The sequence below is a fragment of the Phaethon lepturus genome, unplaced genomic scaffold, assembly GCF_000687285.1.
Source record: "Phaethon lepturus isolate BGI_N335 unplaced genomic scaffold, ASM68728v1 scaffold4944, whole genome shotgun sequence".
NCBI lineage: Eukaryota > Metazoa > Chordata > Aves > Phaethontiformes > Phaethontidae > Phaethon > Phaethon lepturus.
The window spans coordinates 84,243-105,186 of NW_010533842.1; the positions used below are offsets into that span (position 1 = coordinate 84,243).

At 40.2% G+C, this 20,944-nt stretch overlaps 1 protein-coding gene across 1 annotated transcript in view; it reads right to left on the reverse strand.

Annotated features, from left to right (window-relative positions):
* Positions 1 to 20,944, reverse strand: part of TIAM2 (T-cell lymphoma invasion and metastasis 2) — a 90,485-nt gene that overhangs the window by 57,158 nt on the left and 12,383 nt on the right. The window contains exons 4-7 of the mRNA XM_010285320.1: positions 19,457 to 19,629; positions 18,163 to 18,387; positions 8,141 to 8,326; positions 6,756 to 6,902 (exon numbers count right to left, since the gene is read on the reverse strand). Of these exons, the coding sequence (XP_010283622.1) occupies positions 6,756 to 6,902; positions 8,141 to 8,326; positions 18,163 to 18,387; positions 19,457 to 19,629 (731 nt within the window). The remainder of the gene's footprint in view (positions 1 to 6,755; positions 6,903 to 8,140; positions 8,327 to 18,162; positions 18,388 to 19,456; positions 19,630 to 20,944) is intronic.

Below are 20,944 nucleotides of genomic sequence, written 5' to 3' on the forward strand. Positions count from 1 at the left end.
CTGGCGGCTTCCTCCAGGGAAAACTGAAGCTATGTCGCCTCAGCTAGGGAGATGCTCCCAGCAGCTCCGAGGTTTGGAACTACCGCAATGGTTTACTGCAGTGCAACAGCAGTTCTTCATATCTGTGCAACTGAAATAAATCTCACCATTGCCAGAGATGAAAATAAAACAGACCCCAAAACATAAGAGGATTAAGGTAATGAGAAATAGGTTTAAGGCCACCATTTTTCCAGAAGCTTTTAAGACAGGACAGAAAGTTCTGCAGCCAATGTGAGATACTTCCCCTTCCTTGCCACGTACCCTGGTGCTCAAGCACACGCCTCGAGATAAACTCGCCTCTGTTATTAAACACGACTATGTTCCTTAACTGCAGTCAAGGTACTGTTGCTTCATCCACATTTTCCATCTCAGAAAATCTGACATGAAAAGAGATTTTTTCTTCCTGTTATGCCCGCAGTGACTAATTCTACAATAGTTCATTCATTCATTGCCACATAAAGTTATAACAACCCATCCAATTTTCCAGAAATAGGCGCCAGGATTTGCAGACTGTCACACGTTGTGCCACAGGGCTGCTGCAGGACCAATAGGTTACTTCATAATTTCCTCCCACTATTTGCCTCTGGTTTTATTATCCTTTTCAGGGAAAACACAGCCTCCCTGGCAGACTTCACAATTCGTCATTCCCTGTCCTCCTCAGGTAGCATTTTATAAAAGTTTTGATCCTGTTTTTGTTTTTCATTTGAAATCAGCCAATGAAACCAGGCTGATGCCAAAGCAACGGTTTTCAGAGTTACGATGAATCATTTCTGAGTTGTCGTGTGATTCATCAAAATGTCAGGATCTTAAAAATGTCCACGCATTTAATTCCCATTTAAAAAAAAGGTTTTGGAAATAAGGTTGAGGTAATAATAACAACAACAACAAAAACAACAACAATAATAATAATGTTTTTCTAGAAATAAGGTTGAGCTCCAGAGCTTTGCTTCAGCACCTAAATTTCAGGTTTTTTTCAGTCTTGAAAAACAACCCTTTGTAAAAGTCTAGCTGAAAATCTGCAGTGACATCGCGCCCATGCCGGTCCCCTTTACCTGGGGAGTGGGGCTGTGAGCCTCTGCCTGAATTTGGAGAAGAATTCTTTTATCCAGAGCTGGATCAAGAAGCCAGACCTTGTCCCTTCCCTGACACGGCACCAAAGGGACTTAATTCTGCCTGCTCCCTGGCACATTCAAAACCTTTCTCTGTCTCCTCAGAAGGATTCAGGAAGAGCAAACACTCTTGTTAGACCAGAGGACAGAAGACCCACAGCAGACCCCACTGCACAAGGCAGCACCATTGACCTCCCAACCCCGAGGGGGACGATGCTAAACCAAGGGACTGGCATCACAGACCTTCAGGAGAAACCTTCAGGGGTGCACGCAAGAGATTTTGCCTCTTCTCAGTTTTAGGAGGGACCAAACCTTTCCAAGTTTTAACAGCATTGGACAGGAATGAATTGTGTGTGCTGTTGAGGTGGGAAATGGATGTCATCTCACAACGCAACGGTACATTCTGGAGGAATTTGCAAGTGTTCTCTACAGAAGATCACTTCACCCAGAAATCCTGCATAATTACAATCTATTTTGAAAAGAGAGGAGTAATCTGGTTTAAATACTTTCCCACTCCAGGAAATAACAAGCAAGTGGTCAAGTAACTAACGGAATTCAGATTTAATATACTTCTTCAAAGAACAGACAAAACGTGAAGATACTTTCAGAAGGCAAAACAGCATTACAGGATTAGCTGCTGTCAGTGGGAGATGCCTCTCTCAGTGGTATAACTTCTGTATAATTACATATATTTCTCTCTTACCTAGACATTAAATGAAGGCTCTTGATGAGAAAATAAACTGTGTAGCTGTGTAGCACATAATGATACAAAAAAAACAACCTAAAAACCTATGAGAAATGAGGAACTTTGTCCAAACCTTCCTCATGAGATTCATTACAGCTTTTCACTATAGTTAATAATTTTCAAGAGCAATATTTCATTTTAAATGCAGATTTTTACTTTTTGTCTAATACCTGGTAAACAAACTCAGCTGAAAGGGAGCAGTAGTGTAGTATGATTTTTTAAAGTCTTCTTTTAAGCTTTGAACTGCGTCGAGGGAATATCTGGTTCAGGGAACAAAGGAGAAAAAGAGACAGGGTGTAGATGGGAAGATAAATATCCCTTTGCGCCTGGCACATGTTGCCATTGAAGAAATCCAGCTATACCATACGGAAAACAAAGTCCAGAAACCCTGTGCCTGAGACTTAATTTGAATTTTTTATTTGGAGCCTGCACAAGCCCACCAAGGGAGAAGGACTCTGTCTGTGTAAGCCCCACAGTACATAGACAACACTCAGCAGTCCTACATGGATGTCATTATGGATTTTGGAGCGTCCTGTTTTGCTTCCAAAGGGGACGGTGACGTTATCCCCAGGGAGGCTGCGGGAGCTGAGAGGAACGGTGACTGACGCCAGGCAGGGACGAGCGGCAGCCCTCCTTCTCCTCCTCCCAGGCACCGGAGAACATCAGCCACAGCTATTTACTGGGTAATGCTGCTGAGGGGATGTCACTTCCTCTTCCTTTACTTGGGCAATCTCCAGCTATATATTAACTATCACTTCTCTGCTGGTATGCTCCACAGACTTTAATTAGACTTTATTTACCTTTATACTCAAAATACACAGTTTCTGCTAAAGTAGGCAAAGGGGAAAAATACACCTTGAGTTTCACTACACTGTGAAGGATGCTTTCAAAGAAGCTCGGTTCCAAATCTCAGTGTACACACTGTAAGGATTAGTGCTGTGAAAAAACTTCCAGGGATTTTTTTTAATTATTATTATTTTTTTTAAAAAAAGGCTACCATGCATGTTCAGAAACTTAGGTTAAAGTGGTTTCATTAGCAGAATTATAATCCTGCCGTCTAATGCTAACTGCATGTTATGAACCTCCGTGGGGTTTCTGAACCAGCCTCATCATATAGTCAGTATACTTAGTGAAATACATTCAGGAATTTAAAAACAAGATGGTGCAGAATGAGTACAGGCATATCTTACCTCAACAGAGTTGGCCGAATTCTGGACACCAGCAAATCCATGTCCTCCAGCTGAATCAAAAATCTGTTAAAAATATTACAGATAAATAAATAGGTTAAACAAATAAACACCTTTATTTCTTACCTGTGTTAGGTAAATTCTTTGAAAAAATAAAAACGAAAACTAAATTAATAAATATATATCAACCTGCTACACCCCACTTTCAACCTGCTACACCCTCTTTTTGTGCTTTTTATGGTTTATTCTGACTAGAAGTTTTACAGAAATACAAATCTCCCGCTACAAAGAAAATTTAAGCAAGTTTTCTCTTTCAGTCTTCATGAACACTCACATTCAAGTATGTATAAAAGCATTCATGTCCTTGTTTTTTCCTATCTACTCTTTAGCAATAAGATCAAAGTCATTTACCTTCAAATCATGCACTATGCTGGAAGTTATAGTTTCATCCTTCAGGATACTGTTAGGTACAGCTACAAATCTCATAATGATTTAAAGGAACTATTTCAAATCAGCTTTTTACCCTACAGTTTTTCATCTTTTCTAACAGAGCAGTTAGCTTGACACTATCAACGGAAACTTGTAGCTTAGCTTTAAAACCATACTTGACCCAAAACCCGCACTATTAAGTAATGAAAATAGCTGACTACTGTGTCTCCTTTGGAAGTGAAGAAAGCAGAAACTGAGACTTACGTTCCCCATCTGTTTTGAAAGTTTAACTACTAGTATCTCACAAAGGTGTTAGGCTTATTAATGATTTTTTTTTTTAAATCCAATAAATGGCTATGGGTACAATGAGATATTTTGGTGATAAGGATTGTATAAACACATGGATAGATCTCTATATAGTTTATACACGATGTTGAGATTTGCAGATAATAATATTAACCTCCCAAAGTGCAAATATAAAGAGCATTTTTTTTAACTCCGCCTGCAGTCAACAAATCAGGACAATATCAAACTTACATCTGAGCTTTTTTTGTTTAGGTTTTTCTTCTCTCTCTAATTTTTTTTTTTTTTTGTACTAGCAAAAGCCTTCTGGATAAATCAAGACAACAACAAACTCTCTTAAAATTTCATACAAAATCCAGTTTCTGCCAATGCAAATAAAGGGCACAACTTCTGAACTTCCTCTTCCTTGTCCCACCCACAGATGTAACCAAAGTATTTTATTGTTTATGATTTCTCAAAACAGTTTATCATTTCGACACAAGAAAGCAGATAAGCATTTAAGAAACTTAGGATAATGTGAGCCTAGACATCCCCCATCTGCTACAGTGCAGTTTTATTAGCTGATTTGTAAAAGACTGAGCCATTTCATTAATGTTTATGAAAGCCTCACAGCACAGAAACTCTGAATCCTTTTTTTATTAACACCATAAAATTAAACTTAAGATAAAACTAAAAACTTCTCTGACACAACAACGTTCAAGAATATACAATCTAATTTTGAAGCTGGGGTACGGCAGATTAAAACATACCAGCTCCAGTCAAATGAACTTTTTTTAAATCCAAGAAAGCAAAACACTTTTAACCTATCGTTTGACAAAAACATCAAGCACAATGAGCAGAGAAGCGAGCTCCACTTCTCTGCTTAACCCAGTTTCCCCGTGGGCTGAAAGAGAAGACAAGAAAGAGAGCCTCAGGCCTATTCTGATTTTGATATACAATTATGTGCGCACACACCAGTCTGAGCAAGGACGTGGCTCCCTTTTCAACCACCTTCTAGGTTCATGGGTCAGCTTTCAAGCCATGCCCTTAAAAATTCCTCACTTTTATGGGTATGAGTCATACCCTGGTGTTATTCATATGCAACACTCAGCATTTACACTTCCCTAATTTTATTGTAGGATGTTTAATAAAATTAAAAAAAAAAAAATCAAGAACCTCAGCTCATGGATGAAAATGAACACCTTTTTGGGCCAGCTGGTTGCAAGGTTTGGAATAAGGAGGGAGAAGACGTGCCGGGGGCACCTCTGCCTGCGCCAGGGCTCCCTCCGCGCTTGGAAAAGCACTGGGAGGGCAGCAGGAGCCCCTTCTCCTCGCCACAGAAATAAGATCCCTGTCCCTGAGCTCCGCAGAATCTCCTTCATGGGCTGTAAAGCATGCGGGAGGACATGTTACCCAGTTAAGGCAGTGCGAGGTATCAGCTCTGCTGGGAACAGCGCTAAGGGGCATAAAATCCCTTCCCTCAGGCCTCTTACTAATAAAGAAATAAAGGTGCAGGACTCACAGAGCAGCCTCACCTGCTGGGGAGCACAGGGGAAATTACATGAAGAGGATGTCCCGAAGAAAATTTTACCTTCAGTTCCCTCTTTTATAAGACAGACTTGAGTTTTATTCTTATTCAGTTTTACCATGTAAACACAACTCGATTGATCTGCTAATACACGTAACAGCCACCCCAAGAAGCTTCATCCCAGTGTAACATACAGATAAATATTTACCTATTAAAAATAGAAACCACTAGACCAGAAAATCCTGACATGTTGTTTTGCAACATTAAATCTGTTGCATCAGCTCTGGGACTATTGCAGTATGCGTACAGATAGGCTTGTTTAAATATTCCACAAGCAGATTACCAGATATGCAAGAACGGCCAATTTTCAAGTGCTGATCATAGATTTTTGACTAATAAAATCAAAACACAAGGGCCAGGGAACAATAGGAACAAAGTCACCTAATGAACAACGCACAAAATACCGCTTTGCAGGAGAAACAGCAGACGTGGCAAAGGCCAGTGAAAACAGTGATGTTCTGAGTGTGGGTGCACCGCTACGCCTTCTGCCTCACTGTCAAGGAAGTGTCTCTGCTGTTATTTACCTTTTTTTTCAGTGAGAAGGCCAGCAAACTTTTGTTTCACATTTAACTGTGTTTTTATTGAGAAAATACAGAGTCCTGAAGCATGGGGTTTACACTAAAAGCATGCACGGGCCACTAGTTTCACAAAGAGAAAAAAACCCTGAGATGCTGTAGTCTGCATGCAGCAGCACAGCCCCTCTCCCCGGGGCCAGCCCGCCTCAGCACATCAGACCTGCGCCATGCCTTCAGGAAGCGGTGGTGGTGGTGTAAACTGGCATGGCTTTACCAGTTAGGTGTCTGCACCTACAGCCAGCCTCCTGCGTGACAGCAGTCTTCTCCTCTTGGCTAAAATGTACTTCCAAGCAGCGCGTGTTGCGTTGAGAGGCCATGCCAAAAGCTTTGCTGTCTTTGCAGCAGTCTCTCCTCTTTTTCCCTTAAAGACTCACCTGTGTTACTCTATGTTAAATTACAATAGTATTTCAGAATCCCAGTCATAAGCCAGCACACACTGCTTTAAGGACTGTGCACACAGGCTATCTGCAAAGAAACCCTACTTCCAAGCAGTTTGCAATGTGCCAGAAGAGAAGCTTTGTTACAAATCCAAACCTGATGGTCTTGTGCTGCTGGTAATAAACTAGCCCACGGGATCAAAACCTCTCATTCTCCAATCTTATTTATCGCAAAGAAACACAAAATTAGATATATACTCATCACACAAGTGATCCTCCCACTGCAAGTCTGCCACGTCTACTGAAACTGAGAACGCCGATTTGATGGAGAGACGTCTTCTACCCCGTGCACCAACAGCACCTCACAGAATGAGCCCCAGCAGAAACAAGCCCTTCTATGCTATCACCAGCAAATAAGATCTACCTGAGTTATGGAAGGTCGCTTTTCTTTTCCTTTTCTTGCCAATGTGTCCAGTCCTTTTAGCGAAGAAAATAAACCCTTCTTATTTCGGACCCTTTGTGACAGAGATAGGGTACGTTTCCTGAGAGCAGCTTCATCCCTGGAGCAGATCTATTTAAACACAGAGACAGGCCTTCCTGTATCACTTTCATAAGAGGAAAATATTGACAGTTATTTCAGCTTGAGGCATTAAATGAGAGTTACTTCAATTCACCTCAAAGTAATATGCCAAGGTGCAAGGACAATGTTTTAAACTTTCAGCAGTGATGCTTGTTTTGGTATTCCAATGGCAAGACAGTGTAACTTTTTTGTCATGGGGCAAAATTAGAAGGCCATAGGAAGGGAGGAACTGAGAAAATATTGCTCTGTACAACAAAAGAAGTTAATGAAAAGGCTCTCAAGAAGAATGATAACCTATCATTCAGATATGAAATTGCTAGACGAAGAAAGACTCTCGAAATTGCCAAACATGGGAGATAATAACTCAACGCCATAGCACATTTAACAAGCAATGACAAAAACCACACAGATAAAAACAGTGGCAGAGAAAAACACATTCCCTGACGGGACTTTCAGGACTACTATTCAGACTGACTTCTCATGCAGCAAATGCGGTCCACCCCTCTCTGCCAACATCAGCCTCACAGCCCTGCCAAGGTTAAAGAGCAGAGGCGGACCTGCTACTGCCGTACTTCCCTTGAAGCTGACAGGGTGACAACAGCTCACAGCAGCTGAGGATCTCCCTCACTCTTCCTTGCAATCACAGCCCACAGTCCTTAAAAGGTGCCTTATAATTTTGGATTGTGTCTAGTTTTAGCCTATTCTAAAAATATTTCCTCTTCAGGAAGGTATCAAACTGTTTCTGAAAAAATGGAACCATCTGGGACCTCCAAAACAGATCAGCTCATCCCAGAGGGACCTGAACCACTTTTGGAAATTTCAGTGTTAGGCTCTTTTCACTCTAAGTCACTTAGCTCCTATACACTTTAAACTCTTAACTCAGTGGAGGTGAAACTGCAGTGACAAAATTTCAACACAACTACTCCTTTAAATCTGAAGAATATTTTGGTTTGTTTCTTTTTTTAGGTATAGGTCAGAAGTACCCAATTCTTGAGTCCTCAGGGGCCAAAAAAAGTTATGGTCATATCCTCATGGTTTCAAAGTCTGTCTCTGTAGAAGAAAATTTATTTGCAGTCAAGGTACAGGCAGCAAGGGCGAGAAGGGAACAGGGCTGTCTGAGCAATGCATGTGGGTGCAGCCATGTATTATCCCAGCACTATTCCACATCTAAGTATAATATTAACAATGGCTTTGTGTAACACCCCCAAGAAAAGTGCATTCAGACTTACCAGTGCATGGAAGGATGAGACGGAGAAAATGCCGAGCCGCCCCAGTGCCAATTTGGAAGGACGACTGGCAGCAGCCAAAAGGCTCTTTGGGTTTGGGAGCTCCCCACCTTGCAAACTGGCTAGGTAACATCGCATTCGGAAAAGGTCCATGTTAAATTTTTCCAGGTTCTGTTCCCATTGCTGGATCTGTTTAGATATAAAAAGGGACAATTAAAAGGGGAAAAATGTCTTTGTGGGCTGCACCGAAAATTTGAGCTCTTCCCTAAACCCATAGTAAATTACTTTCATCTGGTAGTATATGGATTAGATTAGTTATTCCCTGCCAAAACACATCCAGTCATATTGTGTTACATCAACCCAAAAGATGGCTTGAAATAAAACAAAGCTGGTGGTCCTAAATGCATACTGACAAGATGAACATACCATGAACTTCGGGTAGTTTGATAGCCACAAAAGCAGTTACATAAAAACACAACCCTGTGGTTCACGAAGGCTTTTTTTTTTCCCCCTTCTCTCTTGTTTTTGGAGATTAGTTTTGTTTCCTTCATTTTTATGAGCTTAGATTGTATAGCTGGCTGGCTGAAAGCAAAGCAGCATAGTTACGACTGCGTGAAGCAAAATAGCTACACTGATAGCTCCTGCTCATTCTTCACTACTGTCCTATGGACTGTCGATCTGTAAACAGGAGACAATATTGGCAACACAAGCACGTGCGGTTCTTTGCCTGACTAATAAGTTAAGACATGTTTAAGCTCAGTCGAACTGCAAAAATGAGATATATATGCCCAATACAAATCAGTGGACCAAAAGCAAGAATGTATACATACCCTTCATGCAATTTTTAAACATATCTAACACGGGTATATGCAGATGTAGCAGACAGCTTAATCCAGTTCCAATGTAAAATTAGGAAAGTGAAGAGACTCAAACATTTACTGGACAAATAAAGTTCTGAATCCAGGCTCAGATGGCAGATCTTAAGTATTTGTGTAGATACACACTCATCTACATAAACGCGTATTCTTATGCATCACACAAAAGTCAAATTTTGCTTTTCATTTCCTCAACTTACAGATCGGTAGTTGCAGCTAAAATCTGCCCCACAGTGTACAATACACTTTAATACCGATAAATAGTACAAATAAAAAGGCAGCTGCATTTGATAGAGTAGGCATATTCACACGTGGGAAGGCAGAAAAGGCATGTCCATTAGGTTAACGTACACCAAGTTCAAGTACTGAAGATTGTTAAAATCCCCTGACAATGTTGATCTTCCGATGTCAGCTCAAATCACCGCATGTTGGTTGTTCAGCAAAGAAAGTTCATTACGTTTTCTCTAATGTGCACTGACCTCATGCCTTTCACTGGCATGCCCTGCCTGTCCCTGCACGCGCGGGACAGCATCGCCTTACACTGAGATTAGCCAAGGTTGGGACAAGCACCTTTGTGAGTCAGAAAACAAGCTGATAAATGTAATAAAAATCTCAGGTGAACTATGACCTGCAGGCTCACTAGAAGCAAAATCAGTTCAGTTTCCCTATAATGCTGCCAAATATAACAAGAACTGAGCAAGTATCTTGCCCCTTGCTTTCAACAATGAAGAAATGAGCAATGAAAGGGTGAAAAAGGCCCTGTTAACAAAACGGTGCTAAGACTTGTACTACAACTGATAGAGACCTTACCTAGTTTGGCTTCCTTACACGTGCACTCACAAATTCTGGCATCACTTATAGCTATATTTTTGGAAGTAAGAGGTAATCTTATTTAGTGGGTAGGGTGAAAAAAGGGAAGACAATATACTGTTTTGTACATATGCGAAGGCGAAACTATAATTTGCAGTACACTAAAAAAAAAATCATCTTTCAAGGAATGGCTATTAAAAGCAAAAGACGGAATTTACAAAAGCTTATTACGACAGCAATTCCCATAAATCCAGAGAAAAAGGACAGAGACATAGACATAATGAAGATGCCTTATCTAATCTCTCACCACAGACATTCAAAACACCCATCCTTGCGCCCCAGAAAGTATAATAACTTTTTCTTGGGTTTTTTTTTATCATTTCCCTTCATTGTGCTTTCTTTGCGCTCTCAGACACTCCTCACAGAGCATTTTTCTGCTTGCCAGTACTTTACGCATGGGACGACTCCAATAGGAGGTTTTGTGACAAGCTCTTTCTGTGTCAACACCCAACTAGAATGAAAACATGGTTGTCAGCTTTTCACAAAGCCAAAAGCTACAAGCTCAGGTGAAGCCTCTCCCTTTGGGATGACACCTCCATGGGTACAGAGCCAAGCCAACTTTGAAAAGCTCAGGAACAGAGCAAAGCTTGTTCTGGGCACTGCTGGAGTGGAGCATCCTGTCCCCATTGAGCACGAGCTGAACAGAGTCATCCTTGTATTTCTGAGGCCTTCTTCAAAAATCCCCATTAAAGATTTGTACTAAGTTGTATTTTAAAATAAAGATAATCTAAGAAGGCACAGTGGGATACAACATGAGGACATTCCAAAGAAATAATTAAATTACGGTGTTTATCAGTCACGCAGGATGCTAGCTAATCAGCTCCAAAAGCATCGGTAATCATGATGTTACATTTAATGGCATTAGCAAAAGCTGTAGGCAGGGAATTTCTGGGATTGTCTTGTAGCCTTATCAAAACCAGGGATGTCTGGAACCAATTGGAGACCACGAACCAATACCAGCTGCTATTTGTCTAAGCCTTTTAAACTATGATAATTCTTCCTAACGATTTATATTCTTGAAGACTAAACGGGGGAAGCACACAAATAAAAAAGCAACAACTTCAAAGCACAGCATGACCTGGTCCATCAAGTTAATTTACAGCCTGCAGACTAGCTGCTGCCATCCTTATTCTGCTATTGTGTGAGGCAAATCAATGCCTCACATGGGAGGACTGCCTGAAAGATGGCTCAAGGACTTAACTTCATCGTGCCCAGACAAAATGGCCCTTTTGAAATCTGTCTGAAAGCAAATGGGAAAAAGTGGATGCACCAGACAGCCATGAGCGCAGGAATGGGTGACAAAGGCTAACAGCAGCACTAAGTGAGCCCGCAAAGAGGTAAGACATATGGGCCAACGTGAGGCACACCAAAACAAGCAAGCACACACAAAATCGCTCCCTGCGTGACCTGCTCAGGTCTTGCGCTTGCCTGCATAGCCAGCTACAGCGCCCAGGGCTTCCAAAACCGTCCTCTCTCAGTCACTGTTTCAAAACCTCCACGTGAATTCCTAGGAAAGAGCATTAAAGGCTTTTCCTAGAGGAAAAAGAGAATGTCATTCTCAGTACAGGCAAGGATTTCTGGCTGTAGTGGCAGCATGAGAGAGCCTGGGAGAGAGGCAAGGAGGGGCCGCCCAAATAGATGTGTTCAGCTTAATGGGATCCCTGTAAGCTGGAGAGAAAAAAAGGAGGCTGCAGCAGAGAGAGAGGAAGGACTAAAATGTGAGAAGCCTTAAGAATTAGGGCCATGAATTATTTAGCCTGGGCCACCAGGAGAACTCATGCAAGGAAGCCCGGTGCAGGGACAACACAGTAATTACATGGCGAGTGCTAAGTGAGGGGACAAGCTTTTGCATCAGAGACCTAGTTCAGGAATGAGTTTTTAAGAGTTAACATACAAAGGAACATCAGCATGGTACTTTTGGCAGTACTTTAGCAGTAATGATCATTTTCAGAACATAAACAGCCAATTCTCCTCCAGGTTAGTGAAAAATCTATTCAGACACTAAGAAACAACTGTAAATTAATTACATTTTAAATCACACAAATGGATGAGCTAAAGCAAGATGTTTGAAAGCAGGTCTCTCTTAATTCAATAACCTTGCTAGGTTTTCTATATGTAAACTCTAAAAGTGGGAGCCTGGAAAAGGCAAGGGATAAATGTACTCAGACGAGACCATACAGACCAGTGGTTTCCAGCAAGTGACATGGGGATCCATAGTTCCTACGTGCTATACAGTTCTCTCTGACATTTCTAGTGACACCTGCACCTCCACTTGAACATGCTTAGGGTTTGCAGACTGTAAAAGGGAGGGCCCCAACAGCCCCCGCGAAGGCAGTGCCAACAGTGTGGCTCAGGGACTGTCCCTGGCTCCTCACCATCTCATACTACAGTGCAAACAGCACCTTTTGGAGTGCTGTGGAAGGACTGTCTCACTTTCAAATAGCTGTTCTGTACAAAGTAAGAAGAGGTCAGTGAAATAAATCCCAAACCAGTATGTGAATGGTGGAAAGCAGAAATGACACCATATCAACCTGAGGTAGCAATACTTCAAGGACCTAGAGGAAGGATGGAAGAAACGTCCTGGATGGCTCACCTGATAACAAAATACCAAGTTCAGCACAAAAGAAAAGATGCGCAGGGAGGAGGGGCTTCTCTCAGTGCTCAAGCCTTTAAAACTGGCTGGGTTTAGCAATAGTTCTTACACCATATAGAAACATGAGCTCATCGCTGACACAATTCACCATCTATAGCGGTAAAAATTGCAGATGCAACATATTCTTCGCAGATGGAAAGTGTCTCTGCAAGCTGATGTAGGGAGCTCTATGGATTTAAAAGAAACTTCTGCTGCTGTTTTATATGAACGGCTTTTCAACCACATTACAAACAATACCAAACTCTTTGCATTCCAGTCCCTGGTTCTCAGACACAATTCATATTGTACCCATCTGGATAAATGAGTCACTTGGTTTCTAGGGACAAGGAAAAGATTTTTATTGTCATTACTTCCTAAAGAGAACTCAAAGAAGCAAGAAGATCACTCTCCCAGAAATTCCATTACTTTAAAGGACACTACAGCGATACTGTCATAACTTTTAGCTCAACGAAATAAAAAAGGGAATGTAATAGCCTACAACAACAACGATGTGCAATTAACAATACCCTTTATTCTTCATTCTACCATGACTTAAAAACAGTTAAGAAAACTTTCTGAAATAACAAGACAACAGCTTTTTTTACAATAAATGCCATCTTTCTGCTTGTTTTGGAAGGACAAAATTTTCATCATTTCTAACCAAAACAGAGGCAACCTTATTCCCAATATCACTGATAGCACAAAAGTGCACTCACATGTACCCCATTTACATTCTTGTCAATAATCTGATTGAAATTGGCAGTACCACATGTATATCTATGGCTAGGGATGTAATTAAGAAAGCCACAGAATCTTATTATCCAGCTGCCACTCCCCAAAAACCAGACCAGCCCCTTCTGCACACGCTCCCCCACCAGCTTCATCATATGAGATAATGCTATGCAACTCCACGTTTAGTAATGGTTTATTCATTTTTCATTATTTTATACTAAATATTTGTGAAACAAAGATAGACATTCACCCATCTGCAAAACAGTAATTGCAGCAGTGAGGAGAATGGAGATGCCTTTCCCTAACTTTCCTGGCTGGCTACCCACTTCATTCTTTAGTGACAGTATTCCACTACTAAAGAGAAGGATTTGCTAACGACATAGGGAGGGACCATTCTCCACCGAAGAGCGACACCTGAAAAAAAATAGTACTGAACCTCCCAGAAAGCAGAGCTCTGCTCTAACCAGTTCAAAGACCACCCAAACTGAAGATCTGTTCTAAGAAGTTCAGATAGTGTTTTTTAGTTTAGGAGAGTATGGAAAAAAGAAAAGGAACTGCGTACTGCGATTCAAGTTGAATTTGTATGTGGCAAAACTGGCAAGTGCTAGCGAAGTTCCCTGGAAAGATTATCTCTGAGTGTTGTTATTGTGTGTTTTCATCTGAATGTCAGACAGTATTTCATCAAATGCTTTATAGAAAATTAAGACATGAAATTTGGGCTTCAGGGAGCCTGAAGAATAAAATTCCCAAAGATATTCCAATAATATTCCTATAAACGTGAGAGAAAATAGAAACAATCAGGTACATTTTAAATAAAAAACAGTAATGAAGTTATGCTCTGTGTAAAAAGCCAAAGACCACTTCAGGGAAGGTTAAGAAAAGTACTAATGGTTTTAATGACTACCCAGAGTAAACAGACCACCACCTTACTGATCCCCTCATGGCAGCAGATAAACTACTTTTAGTTGGAGAACACATATGAAAACTTCCATAAAAAATCTCTCCAAGCATATCCCTGTTCTTCTCATCAATGGCTCATCATTTCAGTGTCTGCAAGTAAATACCTATGTTCATAACCCATCTGATAAGTAAGTTAAGTATCATGTGCACAGAAAATATGAATCACATCAGAAACCTCTGAATAGTTTGGAAAACATGTATTATAGCAACATATTAAAATGTGAACAGAAAAATCCAGAATGCTTTCAAGCAACTATTATTCATATTATTGTTCTGAAGTGAGGCAACAGAATAGATTTATCTACCAAGTACATAAAGAAGTACACCCAGAGCTGTGGTGCTCTCACTGTGAAGTAGATTTTCCATCCCATTAAAACCAGTTCTACAGGCACAGACAGCCCCACTTTTGATTTAATGTGCAATATTTTGTTAAAAGAGCTCCGAATAAATGCCAGTAATCCCTTTTACTAACTTCAGTAGCAGTTAGACAGGGCTCCATATTCACAGCAAACACTGTGATTTCTCTAGCAGGTTAAGTAGCTAGGAAAACTAAATTTTTTCTAAAGACGGCCTTTGAAATTTATCTCGCCAGGGGATTTTCAAACTTGCTAGCTTTCGTTCTAATTCTCTTCAGTTTAGGGGAGAAGTTACGCCCTGGGGGAATACCACCACCCACAACATATTTATTGCATAAAGTAATATAAACGCACATGGCTGTAGGTAGTATGTGCAGACTTGGGATTTCCAGCCGTGCCGCCAGTGGCCCACTGGGACTGGCTGCTGTATGTGTGCTGCTCTCGTAGGTGCTTCATTGATCTCTTCTGAACTGCCCAATGCTACCAATAGCTATATGAAGGGCTGCCATTTTATCTTAAAGTTAAGTCTATTATTATTGTTATTATTGGACCAGTAAACTCAGATAGAGAGAATCCCTGATCTAGGCTGCAAGGCTGAAGACATTTCTCAACCAGTCGATAGCATCAAGTCTCTAAAGAAATCATTTATCTAGAAAACCAACATTTTCCTTGTCATTTTTTGCTTGCACTTCTGTTTAGCACTAGCTTTAGCAATTGCTAGCCTGCAAATCTACCAAACTTAAAAGATAGTAACAGATAGGCTTCTCCAGTCCATTTGCTGGACACCAAAAAGAAACGTGTATGTACGTTAAAATACTTAAAGCAATTTTAGAAGTCCAGGTTTCCTTACTGCAACTGTCTTTCAGGTTTTGGCAACTGTGAAGCAAGAAACGGTTTTGCTTGCTTGTAAAGCCCTGTGATTTACTAAGTCTTCAGCCGAGAAGTATTGGTTTTAAATCAATACAGATGTGAAAGAAAATAGAAAGTTGATTTTGGATGGTTGCTTTTCTGAAGAAGAGGAAGGAAAAGGCGAAAGGATATAAAAATCACAGTTTCCAAGATAATTCCCCAGTGGAAATAAATTAAGACTGTGCCTCATCTTTCTACATAAAAGAACACCATGGTCCCTCTGAAGTCGATCACACTATTTCCGCTGACTTCCCAAAATATATCACCAGTGAACTTTTCCAGCACAGGATGTAGGGCATGCTTATAAACTACAGTATTGGCAATACAATATACTTTAGCATGGAGGAATCATAACTGCCACATGATTGAAAACACCACCAAATTTACACAAAACCAAACCCAGAATTTATATTCCTCTTGTTACTCAAAGTGGGCAAAAGACAACTAAACAACCACAGTTACTAAACAACTGAGCTACATACATGCAAACTTTTCCCTCAGGAATAATGTTTTTTCAAAATTGTTAGCTTACTAAGTATATTAAGAATTCTCGGTTACTAATTACATCAAGATTTTTTTTTTCCTTTGCAAAAGTCAATCTCTGAGACATCAAATAAAAAGATTAGGAAACCCAGTTACCTATTGACTTTTCTCTGAAGTGACTTTGCCAACAAACCTTCAGCAATTGTAATGAGAGATTTTATAGAGATCAAAGGGATCAAGACTGGAGAAAAGGCTCATTATAAATTTGTTTGCCAACTAGTGGATGTTTGCACATGATCCATCTCACTCTTTGTCTCACTGGTTTGCCCTCATTCAATGTTTTGAGACAACCATAGACAAAAGAATAACAGGAATAATCTTCTGCAGCCCTAGTGATGGATTTCAGTTCTAGCAGAATGCAGCCAGCTTCTTCCAGGGACTGAGCTGGAAAATAATGGCAGTTGTTCAAGGAAAGAACATCTAATTAGCAGATATTAAGAAAGCATCATTAATACTCTTCAGATGACTCTAAATAAACTACTAGCATCAGTATCTAGTGGGAGAGTGGTAAATTAAGTTAATACACGTCAGGATTTTTCCTCAGTGCATCACGTGTTACAAGCACTAGACATCTCTAGTGTCATCCCTAGAAGAACACTTATAGGTCTCAAAACCTACTGCAATAAAAGGATGCTTAATCTTTTTCCTCTTCCATTCACCTCACTAGGCTCTGGACCATGAAATAAAGTGACCTGGAAATAAATTATGAACATCTGAGTACTCAAAGGGCTTATGAACACCTGCACCACAAACCACTACATGAACCTGCATACTTTTTGAACTCTGCTCATACAACTTCAGACTGAAGTGTGCTACAAGAGCTTAATAATGAAGTCAATACCAGTCAGTCTGCCCTTTGTCGAGTTCAAACCAGTATAGTAAGAATTTTAAATATTATAAGCATCAAATTCCTGAAACTAGAAGTGTTCCACTAACCAAAGAAACATAATTATGCTGTATTGGATCAAAGGAAATAAACTTCGATTGCTACTCAAGAGGCCATAACGTTCAGCCTGAAGTAATGACAGAGTAATAGCTACTCTGACTGGAAAGGCAGGTAGGGATGGGCTCTCAAATACCAGTCAACAAATTCAAATTATCAGATGTCTTCTGTTAATGGCCTAATAAAATAAAAGATACAGCAACCTCAGCCCACAGACCTATTAGGCTAAACTACTAGACAAGTTTAGTACACCAGAGGCCCTAGATAGTGAGGTCTTTGCCCAAATGCTGAGCATGTCTAATTAAAGCATCTTTTGCCAGTTGCTGCATGCAAAACTGGGGACATGAGCAAGACGTCAACACCTCAAGATGCTTCCACAAGGTATCACTGGACTGATTCCTGGTTCACAAGCTAGAAGTGAGAGCAGAGTAAGGCTTGATATCTATGCACCACCATACAGACAATAAGGTGACCATTTTCAGTGAGGAACAAGTTCTAGCTGCTCATGAATCTGTTCTGACCTTTTGTATTAGGCATGGCTTGGCTAAAATCCCAAGGTACATACACATGAACACTAAATTTTGGGGTGGTTGTTTCGGGTTTTGTTGTAGAAACAGATCTTAGTGGTGAATGGAAAACTCCGATCTTGACTTCTTGTTCTCATTTAGACTCCTACAAGGCTTTTTACGAAGCCTAGTGGATCTTGGCCTTCTAGTCATGGCTAAATTTCAACTGAAGCACATGGTTTTGTCTGCTGCAGGCCTTCCTCCAATTTTATTTGGATAAAGTATTCTTCACGTCCTATCTTGAGGTGCAGAACAGTATTGCTAAGCATCTATTCTTAAATCTCTACTTCAATTCAATAATTATTCACAGAACATATTGTATATTCTGTGGTATGCTATATAACAGCTAGATTTTATTAACAGCTAAGTATATCATAAAACAGCAAAAATTAATTGCATTTTTCCAGAAGAGAAGAGAAATAGCTTTGTATTCATAAAACAGATCAGTCTGATCCTCAGCTTTGAGAAGCCTACCTCCTGTGCTGCTCTCGACTGCTGTAGAAACCTGGCAATAATTACAACTACCATGCCCGCTATCCCCAAGACAATTACCCTCAGGCCTAGAAAGCACTGACAGTCAGAGCCCAATGCAAGAAATAATGATAAATATGCTCCTATAAAAAATATTGCTTCAAGTACCTGATTCTCTATAGCCTTCCTGTTTTTTGGATCGCTAACAATTGAGAGCTGCAACTCTGCCATCTTTTTCATCTTGCTATCCATGTCAATCTTCTGAAAGAGATTCTTGGTTTGATTTTTCAGTAGCCTAACAGTGTCCTCTTTCCCAAGCTTCTTTGCAAAGAGGGAAGCACAGGCTGAATGTATGGCAGTAACCCAGTTTTCCAGATCCGTCTGGCTTGTTGCCTGTCAAAACAAAAAAAAACAAAAAAAAAACAAAAAAACAAAGGTGCAACATTATGAGCAGACAAGAGAAAAAAAAAATTAAAAAATCAGCAGCTCTAGGACATGAAGTGCTTGATGGGTTCACTGAGTTCTTAGGCACTTTATCTTAAAACCACTGAAATAAGGTTTTACCTTTAAAACTGTGCGAGTACAGGAACCATGAGCATTTCCGCACTGTCATGACTTGACTCCAACCTTCAGCTTCTGCTCCTTAGTCCTGCAAGGTCTGAGGGCTCTAGGAGCACAACAGAGCCTCCCACAAGCTGTGGGAAAGATGTGACTTACATCTTTCATCCCTCCAATTAATTAAGGTAAAAACCAACAGGTTTCAAAGAGAAAGCTCCTCTTCTGCAGGTAACACAGCAACAGGGATAATTTTAGATGTAAGGTCTGAAAAGAGGTACTTGCGTACTTAAAAAATGCCAAGTTAGTGGAGAGAGGACAGCAAGGTAAAGAGAACACATCTGCACAAAGTGTCTCTAGAGATATTTACAAGTGCACCTATTAATCACCTATGCAGGCAGTTACACATAACACTGTTCTTTATTAACATTTCCAGTGGTGCAGTTAAAAAGCCTTAGACCTTCAAATTATTTTTAGCCACCTTTTTTGAACATCTTGCTGAAGCAAACTCTCTTTGAGGCCACTAGATTCAGGGTTGAGCCCATCACTCTGTAAGGGTGGAATGCTAATAGACGTGGAAAAAAATTGATAATAAATCTGATTTTGTAGAAGCTTGTAACCACTAGGTACCAAAAGCGTATTGCAGATTTGTGATCTGTTCTTTTTATTTCTGAACCATAATTAACTGAGACAAATGATGTGATATTACATACCTGAAGCCTTACCACACACTTAAATCAATATTATAATAGTATAGTGTAAGAGTGCAACTATACTATTATTTTTAAGTCAAAGGCACAGGAACGATGTGAGTGTACGTATGTGTATATACAATCACATACATGCATGTGCATACTCGCAAACACATGCTAAAATGGAAACAACCACAAAGTATGCATACTGTTACCTGAAATAGGTAGACATCTCCAAAAGAATTGCTGAGACAGAACACATTTTCTTTCTTGGGATGTTCTGGAACTGACTGTACTATACTGTCTTCTGCAAAGAGGGCGTATCGAGGCAAGCTGCTCTGCTCCATCGAGTTCCTTCCATAGGTCTCATAAAACAGCAGAGTACAACCTTTGCAGTTCAGAGGGACAAAAAACATAAGGAGAAAGTAAGTTCTGGATCCCACATTTGAGTTCTCTTATGTTAATGCTTTTGTGATTAAGATACCCTTCAATGACAGGGAACATCAGTTCTGTCCCTCTTTTGAAATAGAGAAAAAAGGAAGATCCTCTAAACTGGAAAACAAGCAAAGTTAGTGATTAATTTGCCAATAAAAAGTTGGAACAGACATCTAATAGGGACACAAACAAATACCCCATGGACTGAAGAAACTAAAAAGAACAAGATACTTCAATATAGGAGTGTTCAAGGTCAGGTAGGATGGGGTTTGAGCAACCTGGGCGGTTGGACTAGATGATCTTTAAAGATCCCTTCTGACCCAAGTCATTCCACAATTCTACGAATAAACTGAGCCTATTAAAATGTTAAAGCATGTAGAAAAGATTAATTCCTGCTTAGTTAAATCGGCTTTTGTGTTTCTGTATTAAATTGAATGAACTCTCTCATAACAGCCATCTAAGAAATCTTTTTGTTTGTTGAAATGATTTGCAGAAACTTTTGTCTTCAAACAACATGCTTAGTAAAGAAACTTCTCGAATTTAAACTGGACTTCCTTGAATCTACCTGCAAATTGTGGACTTAGACAATGAACACGGTCTGAATAATTTAAAATGGTTTAAAGAGGTTGAGTCTGAGCATGTTCAATAACATGTAAGGTACAAGACTTGCACCCAGAAAACAAACTTCACCCTTGATGATGACAATCCTGAGTGTAACAACATGAATTACTTCTGTAGGACAGCAGAAGAGACTTGATCCCAGTCCCCAGCAGTACAACTACATTGCCATGTTGCCTTTGTCAGTGAAGCTGGCTCAAGAAGGGCCTGTCTCCTCCATTCCCCCCAGCCTTTCACTCCTGCCCCACGTTGCAATTCGTTGTCCTCTGAGAGGCACCAGTTTGAATGTCCAAGCAGTCACAGACTGAACTGCATTATTAAAGTAATCTAGTTAAAAACTGTCCTGTCTTTCTCAAGAATTTCTTAGGCTAATTGTGCATCAAGAGAAAATAAGTAAATAAATCTCACTTTCACCCCTGGGAAATGTCAGTTTAATAATAACAAGTTAGGTGGTGGGTTTGTTTTTTTTTTATTTGAAAGATAAATTAATACTATACTATGGCCAGATGTTTAACCTGGAAGAACTAAGACCAGACACTAGAAATACATTTTGAAAACTGGGAATAACATAAGCACTTAGAAGAACCTGGGGCTGGTGGTAGATTCTGCAGCAAGATGAGCCTTCTCCAAAAGATATGCTCAAATTAATT